The sequence below is a fragment of the Bombus vancouverensis genome, chromosome 9, assembly GCF_051014615.1.
Source record: "Bombus vancouverensis nearcticus chromosome 9, iyBomVanc1_principal, whole genome shotgun sequence".
Lineage (NCBI taxonomy): Eukaryota > Metazoa > Arthropoda > Insecta > Hymenoptera > Apidae > Bombus > Bombus vancouverensis.
The window spans coordinates 14806722-14821405 of NC_134919.1; the positions used below are offsets into that span (position 1 = coordinate 14806722).

General features: G+C 28.7%; 6 protein-coding genes across 6 annotated transcripts; 2 read left to right on the forward strand and 4 right to left on the reverse strand.

Moving 5' to 3' along the window:
- Positions 1-447: 447 nt before the first annotated feature.
- On the reverse strand, positions 448-3690 carry LOC117158881 (dynein regulatory complex protein 11). Its single transcript, XM_033338256.2, has 10 exons — positions 3179-3690; positions 2890-3097; positions 2525-2802; positions 2100-2409; positions 1745-2029; positions 1386-1630; positions 1024-1311; positions 841-933; positions 624-741; positions 448-566 (listed from the first exon to the last, which is right to left on the reverse strand). The coding sequence occupies exons 1-10, from the start codon at positions 3680-3682 to the stop codon at positions 448-450; spliced, it is 2448 nt and encodes an 815-aa protein (XP_033194147.1). The 5' UTR covers positions 3683-3690.
- A 524-nt stretch (positions 3691-4214) lies between these two features.
- On the forward strand, positions 4215-6368 carry CSN3 (COP9 signalosome subunit 3). Its single transcript, XM_033338142.2, has 4 exons — positions 4215-4404; positions 4819-5079; positions 5172-5896; positions 6021-6368. The coding sequence occupies exons 1-4, from the start codon at positions 4350-4352 to the stop codon at positions 6315-6317; spliced, it is 1338 nt and encodes a 445-aa protein (XP_033194033.1). The 5' UTR covers positions 4215-4349; the 3' UTR covers positions 6318-6368.
- Positions 6369-6500: 132 nt separating this feature from the next.
- Positions 6501-7936, reverse strand: Nrk1 (nicotinamide riboside kinase). Its single transcript, XM_033338143.2, has one exon. It carries the CDS (start codon positions 7904-7906, stop codon positions 7316-7318), a length of 591 nt encoding a protein of 196 aa, XP_033194034.2. The 5' UTR covers positions 7907-7936; the 3' UTR covers positions 6501-7315.
- Positions 7937-8003: 67 nt separating this feature from the next.
- Positions 8004-8394, reverse strand: LOC143303140 (uncharacterized). The gene has a single exon (XM_076621296.1). The coding sequence runs from the start codon at positions 8392-8394 to the stop codon at positions 8134-8136; it is 261 nt and encodes an 86-aa protein (XP_076477411.1). The 3' UTR covers positions 8004-8133.
- On the reverse strand, positions 8361-9343 carry LOC117158820 (active regulator of SIRT1). Its single transcript, XM_033338144.2, has 4 exons — positions 9170-9343; positions 8998-9087; positions 8778-8926; positions 8361-8710 (listed from the first exon to the last, which is right to left on the reverse strand). The coding sequence occupies exons 1-4, from the start codon at positions 9231-9233 to the stop codon at positions 8588-8590; spliced, it is 426 nt and encodes a 141-aa protein (XP_033194035.1). The 5' UTR covers positions 9234-9343; the 3' UTR covers positions 8361-8587.
- A 632-nt stretch (positions 9344-9975) lies between these two features.
- Positions 9976-14351, forward strand: Vps39 (vacuolar protein sorting 39). Its single transcript, XM_033338164.2, has 11 exons — positions 9976-10185; positions 10395-10568; positions 10632-10887; positions 10963-11195; positions 11283-11527; positions 11606-12034; positions 12110-12427; positions 12486-12912; positions 12980-13087; positions 13193-13517; positions 13599-14351. The coding sequence occupies exons 1-11, from the start codon at positions 10116-10118 to the stop codon at positions 13660-13662; spliced, it is 2649 nt and encodes an 882-aa protein (XP_033194055.1). The 5' UTR covers positions 9976-10115; the 3' UTR covers positions 13663-14351.
- Positions 14352-14684: the final 333 nt, after the last annotated feature.

Consider the following 14684-nt stretch of genomic DNA (forward strand, 5'->3'; position numbering starts at 1 on the left):
TCAAACAAGCAGACAGGTTTTCCAATGCTTGAAACTTCGATCTCGAATGTAAATAGCTGTCATCTGTCACGTTACGTTTACTTTTACTTACGTAAATTGGTCTTGTATGCATCTTTGCAGGAACTTAGTAACCAGCGGCAAAAATGAAGTAAATAAAGTACAATGGTATATATGTATGTAACTCCATTGTTAATTTGTTTGGTTTTAGTTAATATAAATTGGTAGAAAAAAACCATCTTAATGATTCATTTTAATAAATTTTGATTAATTGTGGAATATTTCATATTATAACATTAATTTTTTCTTAAATTTAACTGGAAGGGAAGAACAATAATTGTCAGCTATTTCATATATTATAATTTGTTATACATATTATAGAATATATATAAATAATATATACTATATATATTATAAAATTATAAATATTATTAAATAATACAAATAGATTTATTTATGAAAATTTTTTCCTTTTCTTTGCTGTTTTTCACTTTCTTCTTCCAACTTCTGAAGCTCAAGCTCAAGCGCTCGTTGTTTTTTACGACTTATAGGTATTTTTGAAAGCCATGCTGTAATTACATATAATTAGAAAATGATAATATTTATAACAGCACACGAATACACACCCAAGAACGTGTCTTCTTCTTCGCGAAAAACAGGATCTTTCGAACTTAACGCGTTTATTAATTCCCCATGTGTCAGTGGATGAGTTCTTAGTTGCACTATTCGCTTTGTAGTCATTACCTACTTTACAACAATGTGCAATTGTTGTAATGAGAAAGATTATAAAAAATTTACGCGCAACAATTGCATAATAATAATAAATAATTCTTTCGCCAATACCTCATTAATAGACGCCAATACCGTGCCAATAGTAAAACCATCGCAAATTTTAGCCATTACAGATGTGTCGAATTGTCTGTTAATTCCAGGATGCTATAAATATAATTATATATCTACATACATGTCCTTTCCTATAAAAAATTAACGTGCATCGGAATTTATAAATTAATGAAAAAGTCATACTTTGTATATTAAATCTTTCCATATGAGAGACATAGATCCATAATCTGGTCTGGGAATATATATAATTTTATCATATGTTTGATATAAGAGTTTCTGATCTCCATCCCATGGTGAACTTGAAGTTCCAATAAGAATCACTCTATCTTCATTTGTAATACTTTTTACTAACTTAGGAAGATCTTTTTTTAGACGTTTTGGATCAGTTTTATCTGTCTTTGACACTTTTTTAACAAACGGCTTCTCTGCTCCTTCCATGAATATCACTGATGGTTGAAGCAAACGTGACACCTTCATGTGAAATGAATCTAGAATAAATATTCATTCTCTAATGTGTTTAATCATCTCTACCTTTCTTAGCGTACCTTTAATATTAAATGCATAAGCATAATCAATCCTGATTTGCCAGGATATTTCCCAGCTATGTTAGCTGGTGTAATATCAAATAAAGTGGCTCCAAGTTCTGTGCAAATTGCATTTACTAACATTTTTTTGCCACTGCCATGTGGACCAGCTATTAACACTGATCTTATTAGTGGTGTAAGTTCTCTAAGAGTATTGTTTCCCAAAGGAAGTATACAATATTCAGCTATCAACTGTCTTATGTCTCCTATTAACACATTTAATACAAAAATTATTACTGAAGGGATTACTAAAAGAACTTAAATCAGAATGGGGAATATAATATGTGACTATAGATTTAAATTAATATAAAATACTTAACCAAGTGCTGGCAAAGGATCCTTTCTTTTTTCTCTTAAATTATAATTTATGAAAGACTTTTCCCCTTTGAAATTACAAAGTGGAATTTCTTTATGTAACTTAATAATTCCTTGAGTTAACAGTTCTTCAAATAAAGATTCTGTTGTTCTATCAGGTGTCAAATCCTTTTCTTTCCTCTTTTTATTTTTTTTTCCACTGCGGCGAATTCTTTTTTGAGTTTTTTTAACACGTTTGCCTTTAAGACCTCTATCTCTGTCTAATGCATATTGTAATGCTTCTATGTCATCTTTAAATATGATAAAATTGTAGCGTCATTATTGTTTTTATATTTTGGTTACTGTAATGGTATAATTTACCTCTAAGTGCTTGGTCAACTGTAATGCGTACTTCATTTTCTACTTCCTTGATTGTTTTATTTTCTATCATGTCTAAATATGGTAACTGTGCCATATTTACAGCTTCATCTTTATTCTTCCATGTTTCTTGATATTCTTGATTAGCATGTACCAGCTCTGACAAAAAGTTGGAAGGAACTGACTTGAAACCTTGCTCAGTTTCCTCTTCTGATTGTTCAACGTCACTATCCTTCTTCGATTTTGATCTTTTAGATTTCTTGGATTCCTTTGATGATACTGCTGTTGATTTACTTATAGTGCTCTCAGTTCCCTGTATATATGGAATTACATTCTACTTCAACTTAGTTACATCAAAGAGTTATTGCTGATATAGAGCAGATTTGAAAATGCTGTACACGCAATACAAGTGTAAATACTAATTTTACCTGTCTGCTAAATATGACTCTAGATCCTCCACTCTCAGCAGATGGCAAGTCTGGAATTTTTCCTGTCTGTTGAAAATAAGTGTTTACCCAGTTTCGGACTTCACTCCTTATATTTTCTTCTATTATGGCGCTTTTTCCTTTACGAATTCTTTCTTTAGCTTCGACCACCAAATTTTCGTATAACTCTTGATATTTAATTTGTTTTTCATATCTCTCTTCTTTAACTTTCTCAGCCTGTCTAGCATTTTCCGTAATTTCTTGACTCGGTTGAAGCATACCTTTAAAAATAGACAAATATAAATATACATACACACTATTTATTATATATGCATCACTTATTATTTTAATAAAAAAAAAAAAAATACCAATTAATAACATTTCTTCGAGACGTCGTTTCCGAATTTTGCATCTAGTCACGTATCCTCTCCAAACTTTTTGAATTTTTATTACAGCCGTCTTTTCGCACGATTCTTTTATCTTTGCATCTGCTTTAATCGCAGATTTATTCTTCATTTGACGAATTTCTTTCATAAATTGAAATCTTAATCGGCCTTGTCTAGCGCGTTCGTGAGCCTAACATTTGCATAGATAATATTTAAACGTACATTAATATACAAATAGTATTATCATTCTTAATCTTATATAAATTCGTACCTGTATAAGTCTTATCGCTTCGGATTCAGTCATATTTTTTGGTGGAACTACTTCATCCAAAACACCTATACCTTTTAAAATACTTTCTATATATTTCCGTTTTCCTTCGATCTCTTGTAAACACTCACGTCTAAAATATCTTGGAATTTGAATTTCAACTTCTTGCGGAGTAACGCTTAATTTTATTAAAATATCATCGAAATAACTATACTCTGAAAGATCTATTTCGACTAATTCATGTTTTAATTCTAAAATTCTACCAAGGCATGAGACTAACAATTGTTTCATTAATATTCGTTTTTGCGGTTGAATTATTTGATCGTAACACAATTCTAATTTATTATAGATAAGAATATATCTTACGTATAATTCCGAAACCGTATTATGAGCTTTTTTACGATCCTTTTGCGACTTAGCGTTTTGCAAATTTGTATCGATTTGAAGGAGTTCCTCCATATCAGTCTGCGCGCTTTTCCAAAGCTCGTTATATATCATACTTGACATAATCGAAATATCTTCTCTTTTCTATTTAAAAATAAAATTACAGAAAAATAAATCGAATGATAATGTGAACAAACACTTTGCTTTATTCGTCTTTCAGGATTGTTAGAAATCGTTGGTATCGTAGCAACCATCAATTAAACTAGCATGTAATACGTACAATTCTTTTAAAAATACTTATTTAAAAATGGTTTTATATTTAAATACATATTTGTTATAAGTACATCTAACTTAATTTTTTTACAAGTGTTAGCATAATGTGTTTAATTATTTGTATAATCATTTTACAACTGTTTGGAATAGTTATGTTAAGTAAAACATGCGCTTATTTGAAGTAAATAAATATACAATTTTGCGACACATATAATGCAAAGATCTGGAACATGTTTACATCCTCCTGTACAATCTAGTACAAGATAATTTTTATTAGATTTACAAGAAAAACAAATTTATACAAATATATTTCAATTCAAATTGTGTTTTTGAGTGCAACATAAAAGAGGGAGTTCGACGCAACCGGCTATTTTTGTAACTCGTAACATGCTTCAGAGCATTCCGGTTGCCTGTTTCAAAACGTCATCTTAAGTGATCATTTGTTAACGAAAATAATTTCTGTAAATACGGTTCATCACCGATTAAAGGTGGTGATGAGAAGAAAGCAATTGCAGTAATGGCGTCGGCATTGGAGCAATTTGTAAATAATGTGCGGACGCTCTCAAAACAAGGTACGACAGATGTTCAAACCTTCCTTATATTCTTATGAACCTAACCTCCAAGAATAATCCTAAAGGTTTATTAGAACGTTCTGCGTTACTCTATAATGATCCTTTCCTAGAAAAATAAGATTCGAGTTCACAATATTTTCTCATTGTGGTATCGAATAACTCATCCGTTTAATTTTATTCGGATCGTATATAAATCTGATTTCTATATTAAGTATATCTATGACTAAATCTTAAATATGTATATCAACATTTTTCTTTACAGCGCCATATAAACCTTTTTCTTAAATTGTTTAATATCAAGTGTATATAAAAAATATATGCATTTGTTAAATCAATATTCTATTGTAAATAAAATTATAATATTTTTTGAAGTAATTGTTAAATAATATTATTCAATTGCCTTATGTTCCTTAGGTAATTTTAGAGAGCTGTCAGAAATAATAGCTAAAAGCACAGATGTTCTAATAAAAAATGGACAACATTTAGATAACGTTTTGGAAACCCTAAATCTGCAGGAACATTCATTAGGTATTTTGGCAGTATTATGTGTAAAATTTTCACTGCCTAATCCTAATGGTGCAAACAATGCTGATGCTTATAAACCACTATTTAATCAGGTTCAGGAATTTATCATTGGTTGTAATGGAGAACAAGTTAGATTTGCTTCTGATATATGTAAGTTTCTAACCTTTCTTCTTTTGTATTGGGAACCATTAAAATTATAATGAAACTATTTTTATAATTGATTTCTATCATTTACATTATAGATGCAGAATTATGCCATTTATTTACTCAAACATTAGTTGAACTGCAAATACCATTGCGTGGTATTGAACTATTGTGCCGTGCAATACGTAAAATACAACTATTCGATAGCCAGCTTACTTCAATACATGCTGATCTTTGTCAACTATGTCTTCTCTCTAAGTGTTTCAAACCAGCACTTGAATTTCTCGATATAGATATTACTGGTATCAACCAAGAGGAAGGACAATTTGATTCAAAATACTTTTTACTTTATTATTATTATGGTGGTATGATATATACAGCATTAAAGAATTATGATAGAGCATTATACTTTTTTGAAGTGTGTGTAACCACACCTGCCATGGCAGTTAGTTACATTATGTTAGAAGCCTACAAGAAATATATTCTGGTCTCTTTAATTTTGCATGGGAAAGTTTTGAATCTACCTAGGTATACGAGTCAAGTAGTTAATAGGTACATGAAACCACTGGGTCAACAGTATCAAGAATTGGCTACAGCTTATCAAATGAATAGTTGTGAAGAGGTGCAGAATATTATCACCAAATATCAACAACTGTTTACAAGAGACCATAATATGGGACTGGTGAAACAAGTGCTCAGCTATTTATACAAGAAGAACATACAAAGATTGACAAAAACTTTTTTGACTCTTAGCTTAAGTGATGTGGCTAGTAGAGTTCAATTATCGGGACCTGCCGATGCAGAAAAATATATATTAAACATGGTAAATGCACTTATTATTTATTTATATATTTATTTTATATAATATATATTTATTATTTATATAAATAATTGTGTGTATATATGTATAGATGTTACATAAAGATGTTTTATATTTATAATCATAGATAGAAGATGGTGAAATTTTTGCAACAATCAATCAAAAAGATGGTATGGTAGTGTTTCATGATGATCCAGAAAAATACAATTCACCACAGATGTTGGCAAAATTAGAAAAAGAAATGGCAGCATGTATGGAATTGGACAAACGAGTTCTTGAAATGGAAGAAGAAGTTGTTCTTACACCGCAATATGTTCGAAAAGCTTGTGGACAAAATGATCAAGATGATCAAACACCTGGACCTGCTCCAACAAATGTAACAAATGTGCAAGGCCAATCTAAACATAGCACCTATTCCATGTAACATATACACGTCGTTGTGCGTTATCTTTATTAAAAAAGAGAAAAAAACGAAGTGAATCTTGTTGAAAACGAAGACTTGAACATTTTGAAGCCTGTTTTGGATGAAGATAAATATCCGAAATTTGGCGAAACATAATCTATTTTGTACAAAATAAAAAGAACATTGCTATGTATCATTATACCCTTCCTGAATTTCTGTAAAAGTGAAGATTGATTACTAAGTTGTAAGCTATGAAGTGTCTGCAAGGAGTTGTAAACTCAAACATTCTTAATTTTCTAAGCCTTTTACAATTAATTTTTGTACAAAATATACTATGCATAAAGAACGAAATTTAAAACTCTTTCCTAAGGAATTACTTAACATCTGAAGCAGGCTTTATGTGCAAACAATATGCAACAAAAACAAAAAAGATTGTACATGTTGTAGTTACAATATTGTGATACACAGCTACAAAATTACCACATTTTCAACATAAACTACATTTGATTCATGTATGGGCATTTTCATGGGAATTCATAAAAAAACTTCATCAGTACTGATAATGCAACAATGACTCATGTACATACATTTCTCACAAAAAGGAAAGTGATGAAATACAAGTGTACTTATCATTTTTGAAAAAAAAATATCGCTCAATGCACAACTGTGCCAGGTAAGTACACTACGCTTTTCAGCTCAGTAAAAATCAGTTGTCAATATATATAGGGAATTTAATATACAAGATATACATTTATTATTGCGATTATTTTATTTCGAATTTAAAAAAAAATATTTGGGATAAATGTCCTAGATTAGTATGGAAAATATTTCAGAATATTAATTATATTTTGTGCTAAACATTCTGGAATGTACAGATGTTTCTTTTTGAAACTAATGTTTGTAATATCACCATCTTTTTGTTAAATGATAGCTAAATATCCACAATCAGTTTATGGTGTATATTTATTTTTTATAGTTTTAAGCGCTTCTTTTTTTACATATAATAATATGATGAGACTTTATGATAATAATTTTTTTATTTCTGCAAAAACCAGTCGAAATATCTCTTCTTTACTTTCCAATCCATTAATGAATGTTATTGTCTTACAAAAATCATTGTCCTTCATTAATTCGTCTTTATGCTTTAAATATTCTGGCCAAACAACTTTTTCGAAATAGCCAGGAACATCTGGTGGATCGTATACTCTTCCTTTCCTTCTTTCCCAACATTCTTCTTTTGTTAATGTTATGAAATATTTACGATCACATAAATCTGAAATAACCTTACATTTGAAAAGTAAAAACCCATCTAATATTAATATATTTTTATTAACTGTTTCGGAAGAACTATTTTCTGTAGGTGACGATTCGATCAATTGTAAAACATCTGAACGCATTTTGTTCATATCCATACTGGTTATTACTTCCCAGTTTAAATGATTAAGTTCATCAATTTTTACATGACGTGGATCGTTTTTCGGTAAGAAATAGTTGTCTTGGTATATCACTACTGAATTTTTTAACTCATTATGAAGTCGATTAGTTAAAGAAGTCTTTCCACTGCATGTTGCACCCGAAATACCAAGCACAAACCATTTCTTTGAAGACATTTTGAGTTTTCTCTAGTAATAATAATTTTACTTAAAATCTAGAATAGGTTAACTCATACTAGCCACGTACTAGGAACATACATATAAACAATGGCGGTCTAGTTACATAAATTTTATTACTTAATCAATGATAAAATACACACAAGTGTGTCAATGTTTCTCAACACAATGTAGTTAGCAATATACAATATAATATTTTCATTTACATAAACCTTTTTATGTATATGTTACGAATCATGAAGTTTACTTGATTTATTACTCGAAAAATATGGTTTAACGTGATAAATAGTAAACAATACTAATCCACCAACGAAGCATAAGCCAGACACTGCAGGAATTATTAATGCAATATTGTGAGAACCAAAAAACGATCGTATTCTATTATCATCTATGAATGGTAAACCAATAATCCATATAGTGTAATAGAGAAATAAAGAGGAAGTTAAAATTAATATCACTTTACCCCTTTTACGATCGCTATTAAACATTTTACATTTAACAATTTACAGTAGATTAAACATTTATCATATAAACGTGCAAAAAATAATATTGCTTTACAGATGAAATACAATTAAATGTCTTTATATATTGGTGACTACCATAATGCCATGTATACTAAGTAAAGTTCATTAATTGAAATTCGTTTACCTAATATATAATTTAAGAAATATAAAATTATCATTACTGATCCACGTATTCTTTTTCAAATTTCTTAAAATCTTCTTCAGTAAATGCAGTGGCTTCAGGTTCCTTAGGTTTCTTTTCCTTTGGAATATATCTCTTTCTCAAAGCTCTGCTTAATAACTGATATAAAATTTTTTGATTAGTAAAATTTATTTCATGAGTAATTAAAAAATTTATGGAACTATACCTTATTTGTTGTATTTGGATCAATACGATTAGTGCTAAGCAATAAAAGCCTCTGTACATTTTCATCTGTAGGATCTACTTTTGCAGCTAATTTTTTTTGAGTTTCATAAACAGTTACTTTGCTTGATCGGCCAAGAATTGTTCCGAGATCTTAAGAAATATTTACTTTTCATTAGCTGATAAACGATAGATTAATCTTTTATTTTGAAGGTTATAAATACCTGTTTTATCGTTTTTAGAAAATATCCTGTGTTTTGGAGGGATCAGATCCAGCGAACCTTTATATTTTACGTGTTTTCTTTTCTTTTTTTCTATAAAATAAATATTTTGTGTAATATTAAATATATATTTATAACCTATACAAATTAAAATGCTGGATAATAGAATATATACCTTGCTTTACACTTTTTTCGTAACCCAACAATTCAAGTCCTTTTCGTACAAGCGAATTTGACATATTTGTAAAATTTTAAATTAATTTTTTTATGTATCATATGAAAATATCAAGTGTTAAATATCATTGTACACATACAGCTACAATTTACAATAGAATCGAAAGAAATGAACTATAAGTATGCCATCTATACAGGAAATATATTTGATAAGTATATAAAATACAGAACTTTTTATTTCATCGTTTTATGTTATTAATTAATATTATTTTTTAAAATCTTAAATTTTATTAATTTGTGTACTTTTCGAAATATAGATCATACTTTTTATTACTTTGTATATATAATTATTAAATATAATTTTGTTTTTAAACAATAATAACTTTTAAACATATAATTTGGAAATTTTTGTTATTTGTTCATTATAAATTGATGTAATTTATGAATCTTTTGCCAATAAACCGTGGATTCAAGAAGCTAAAGATCTTCTTCGAATAAAAAGATCGTAACACATTTGTATTAAATTTTAAAAAACATTGGTCGTATAGATAAATAATAAATGATGATTATAAAATAAAAATTTATTTTATACAACTTAAAATAATGTAAAATGTTTATTGTAATAGGTTGTAAATGCAGCTATTGTAATAGATAAAATAAATAATATAATACTAATGTTCTATAACTTGCTAATGCTTTATTCCTCTCAAACTGCTATTACTATATTTTCTGTATTTAGTTGCACCTATACATAGAATTTTACTATCTGCGTTGTTTATCAAAGGATTTGTACTATATTGTCTGATCATAGTCTGAGTTAGTTGTCAAACATATTCGAATGTCAGTTGTACATATGTAATCGATTACTAATGCTAAAAAATTAATTTTCTAATTTCTGGATTTGTAAAGAAATTAGCAATAAAAAAGTTTACTTCTTAAACGTCAAAATGCACGACGCTTATGAAGAAACCTTAATATTAAATATTTCTGTTCAAATAGAATCTATGGCTGCGTACGGTAGGAACCATATAACCTTAAAACTAAAAATTTTTAACCCTAAATATATAATTTTATGTGGATATATTTAGCATTTTTTGGATATAAAATTATTTTTTATTGCATCTTTATAAAATGTATTTCTTGTTATTTATTTTGAATATATATTTAATTATAATATTTTTTTATATTTATATGCAAGTGTAGTGAATAATAGCAAAGTGTTTCAGATGACAATTTACTGATTGGAACAAGAGAGGGTCATCTTCTTATGTATAATGTACCATCTGTATTAGATGACAATCACAAATTAGAATTGTTACGTCATAGTAAAAACTTCAATAAAAAGCGTATCACTCAGATAGATGTTGTACCAGAGTATAACTTGCTTATAATTTTAACAGGTATTTTTATTTTGATTTTTTTAATCAAAAATGGTATACTTAATTTATTGTATCTTTTTGTAGATAATATAGTATGTATTCATGATTTAAACTCTCCAAACTTTCAACAACTTTATCAATTACAAAAGACTCGTGGTGCCACATTATTTGCTTTAGATATAAAACCAAATCAAATTGTAAATGGTGAAAATCAAACAGTTGTGCACTTATGTGTTGCTGTGAAACGTAAGCTACAATTATATAACTCAAGAGGAAAAAAATTTGAGACATTTAATGGTTTTGAATTAACTGTGCCAGATATTCCACGTGAATTATGTTGGTATGTGTTCTATGTTAGATACAAAATAATTTATGTATTCTGATAGAATAACAAAATATCTTAATTCTATCAAAGGTGTGGTGAAACATTAATTTTGGGTTTTCGTGGATTATCATACACAACTTTGAATTTAAATGGAAAAACCAAAGAATTATTTCCAACTGGAAAATCTCCTGAACCAAGTGTTACAAAATTGTCTGATAATTCCTTTGTACTAGGAAAAGACTCTCAATCATTTGTTATGGATACCAGAGGAGAACTGATTCAACATAATCCAGTAAAATGGTCTGATACACCAAGTGCATTAGGTATAGAATATATATAATTGTGTTAAAAACATTTATGTAACTCTTTCTTGAATTGTGTATAATAATATAAAAATTTAATTATTTTAGCTTGGGATGATCCTTATTTACTTGGAATTGTTCATGACAGATTAGAAGTATATACTATAGAGGGTTGTCTGCATATTCAAACAATAAAAGATCTAAACAAAGCTAGGCTTATATACAGATGCAAACAAGGGAAAGTTTTTGTAGCATCAATTAGTCATGTTTGGTGTGTGAGAGCAGTTGATGTAACACATCAAATTAGAACATTACTAGAGCAAACTCAGTTTCAGTTAGCAATAAAATTAACTGTATGTTAATAGTAGCTTTAATTATTTGCTTTGTTCTAATTTAATGAAATTTTAAAATAAAGTTTTTTGTTATTTTAGAGCTTATCCGATATAACAGAAGAAGAAAAACATAAACAAATATATAAAATTCAAACATTGTATGCTCATCATCTGTTTCGTAACAAAAGATTTCAAGAAGCAATGGATCAGTTCTTAAAAATAGGAACAGATCCTTATGAAGTGATAATGTTATTTCCTGATTTAGTTACACCATCTAGCAGTAATCCTGAAGTCAGTGATCCAACTTTGCCTAAGCTCCAAGACCATGATTTAGAAAAAGGTCTACGTGCATTAATAATTTTTCTTACTGAAGTTAGATATAAGTTAATGGGCGGTAATGCAAAATCCAAGGATAAGGATAACAATGAGGAAAAATCTGTAGTGAATGGAAAAAAGAATATGACAGCAGTAGCTACAGAACAATTATTAAAGATTATAGACACAACTCTGTTAAAATGTTATCTACAGGTAATTTAGAATTTCTAGCTTATAATAAGTAGTGTCTAATGTCGGTTAATTTGTGTTTATGAAACGTTTTTACAGACTACTGATGCATTGGTAGCACCATTACTCAGATTAAATCATTGTCATTTAGCAGAAGCTGAAAAAACTTTATTAATGCATCAAAAATATCCTGAACTTATTATATTATATCAAACCAAGGGACAACATAGAAAAGCATTGGAGCTTCTGGAAAAGCATGCAAAAGAGAATGATTCTAGTCTAAAAGGCACTGCAAGAACGATACAATATTTGCAGCAACTTGGTAAAGATCATATGGATTTAATTTTGAAGTTTGCTGGTTGGGTTTTGAATGAAGATCCAGAACAAGGACTTCGAATTTTCATGGAAGATATGCAGGTAATGCATATCATATAATGCTCTTCAATTCTTTTGTAAATTATATTTATAATTCCAGCAAGTTGAACTATTACCAAGACCAAAGGTATTGGATTATCTTCTATGTCATCACAAAGATTTAGTGATAACATATTTGGAATATGTAGTACATGTTTGGGAAGATACTAATCCTTTGTTCCATAATGTTTTAATACATCAATACAAAGAAAAATGTTTAGCGTGTATGAGTGAAAATGCTACACCAGCCGAAAAACAAACAGCCCAACATATAAGACAAAAATTGCAACAATTTTTAGAAAAATCTACGCATTATACTCCTGAAACGATATTAGTACATTTTCCATTTGATAATTTGTTCGAGGAGCGTGCTATTATTCTTGGAAGACTTGGACGTCATCAGCAAGCTATTTCAATATATATTAGTCTTCTTAATGATATAGCAAAAGCAACTGAGTATTGTTATAACGTATATACTAGATATCAAAGTATGTGTTAACTGAAGCATTAAAACTATCTATTTACAAAAACGCGCAATTACTTTTTTATTTCTAGATCAAGAAATTGTAGATAAACAAAAACAATCCGATGGAGCTGATGAAGTCTATGTAATGCTTATTCAACAATTGTTGAAACCCGACGATAAGGGAGTTTTAATCACAGGTAAAATTTCGACGTGTGCAATATTATGTCCATTTTAAGATAACAGTTAATAGTTAATATAATAATATTTATAATATATTAAATATTATAAGAAACACATTATAGGATGTATCCCAGAAATGCAAAGAACAGCAGAGCCTGATTTGGAAATGGCACTTGAGCTGCTTGAGAAGCATGCATCAAAGATAAATCCACTAAAGGCATTAGAGCTTCTGCCTGATACAGTTCCTATAGGTAGAATCAGGTACTTTTTAGAAGTCAGTTTGCAGGAAAAATTAAACACTGCAAGAAGGATACAAGTATTAAAAGGATTACTTTACGCTGAACTCTTGCAAGTACAAGAGCAGCGTATGCATTATGAATCACAGAGCGTTCTTATGACGGAATTCAATATATGTCCAGTATGTAAAAAGAGATTCGGCAATCAGAGGTCAGTATTTAAATACTATATATAGAATAATATTGACTGTGATTGTCGTACAAAGAAGTTACTATATCAATTATTTTTCAGTGCGTTTGCGAGGTATCCGAATGGCGATATTGTACATTATTCGTGTCAAGATCGTAAGGCATAAGCTATATCTAGTTAAAAAATGTATTTATATTAATTATTAAGTGATGTAAAATGTACATTGTGACGTCCTTCTGCTTATAATATGTATATAAATGTATACATTTTCCATTTACCTTTCTATTTATATTTGCTGTGATCTGCTTTTAAATTTATTTTTTATTGTAATACCATTTAATATTTTTATCTTTAAGAAGAAATGTCAAAAAATTAATTTAATTACATTATATATACATACATGTTATTTTCAAGACACAATTATAAACAATTAAAGAAATATTATTTTTCAATTCTCCAATTTCAAACGTTTGAAAAATATCAAATAAAAATGTTCCAATAATTAATTTTGAATTAGGGAATGATGAAACGTAACGAAAGAACGAATGCGATTATTTATACTGTACATGTATGTTTTACTCTTTTATTTAGAACTTTCTGCTATATTTAATATTTCTTGAATATTCAAAATAAATTTTCTCTCGTAATTGAATGGTTGTCATATAAATTTTCGTAATAATGTGTAACGGAGAGGATGGGGCGTGCCCGGTCCAGAATATGGGTAAACGGGACTAGTGATGTCATAAGCTATCTTGTATTCCTACGCCGGCTGTTACAAGGCAGGTACGGTACCGATACAAGTGCACTTGTAAACGTTTTAATCATATAAATTTGTGCAATAAAAGGTCAAATGTACTTACTTTCTTAGTTACTCTCACGAAAAAATCATATTATAGATATTAAACAAAAAATTGCTATTCATACATTTTTAAACGATATAAATATATAATGAAGTAACTACATTAATAAAACTTAATAGGAATATTTTCTTATTTCGTAAATTACTAACGCATAATTTTATAAAGACTCCATAATTATAAGAAGTAAATTTGTTTCCAAGACAATTATTTAACAAGTATTCTATTGGTTATAAAATGTATGTTATCCAAAAACAATACATAAGAAGAAGACAATGCACAAGGAAAACGATTATTTGTTTATTCCACAACTAAATGATCAATACACTTA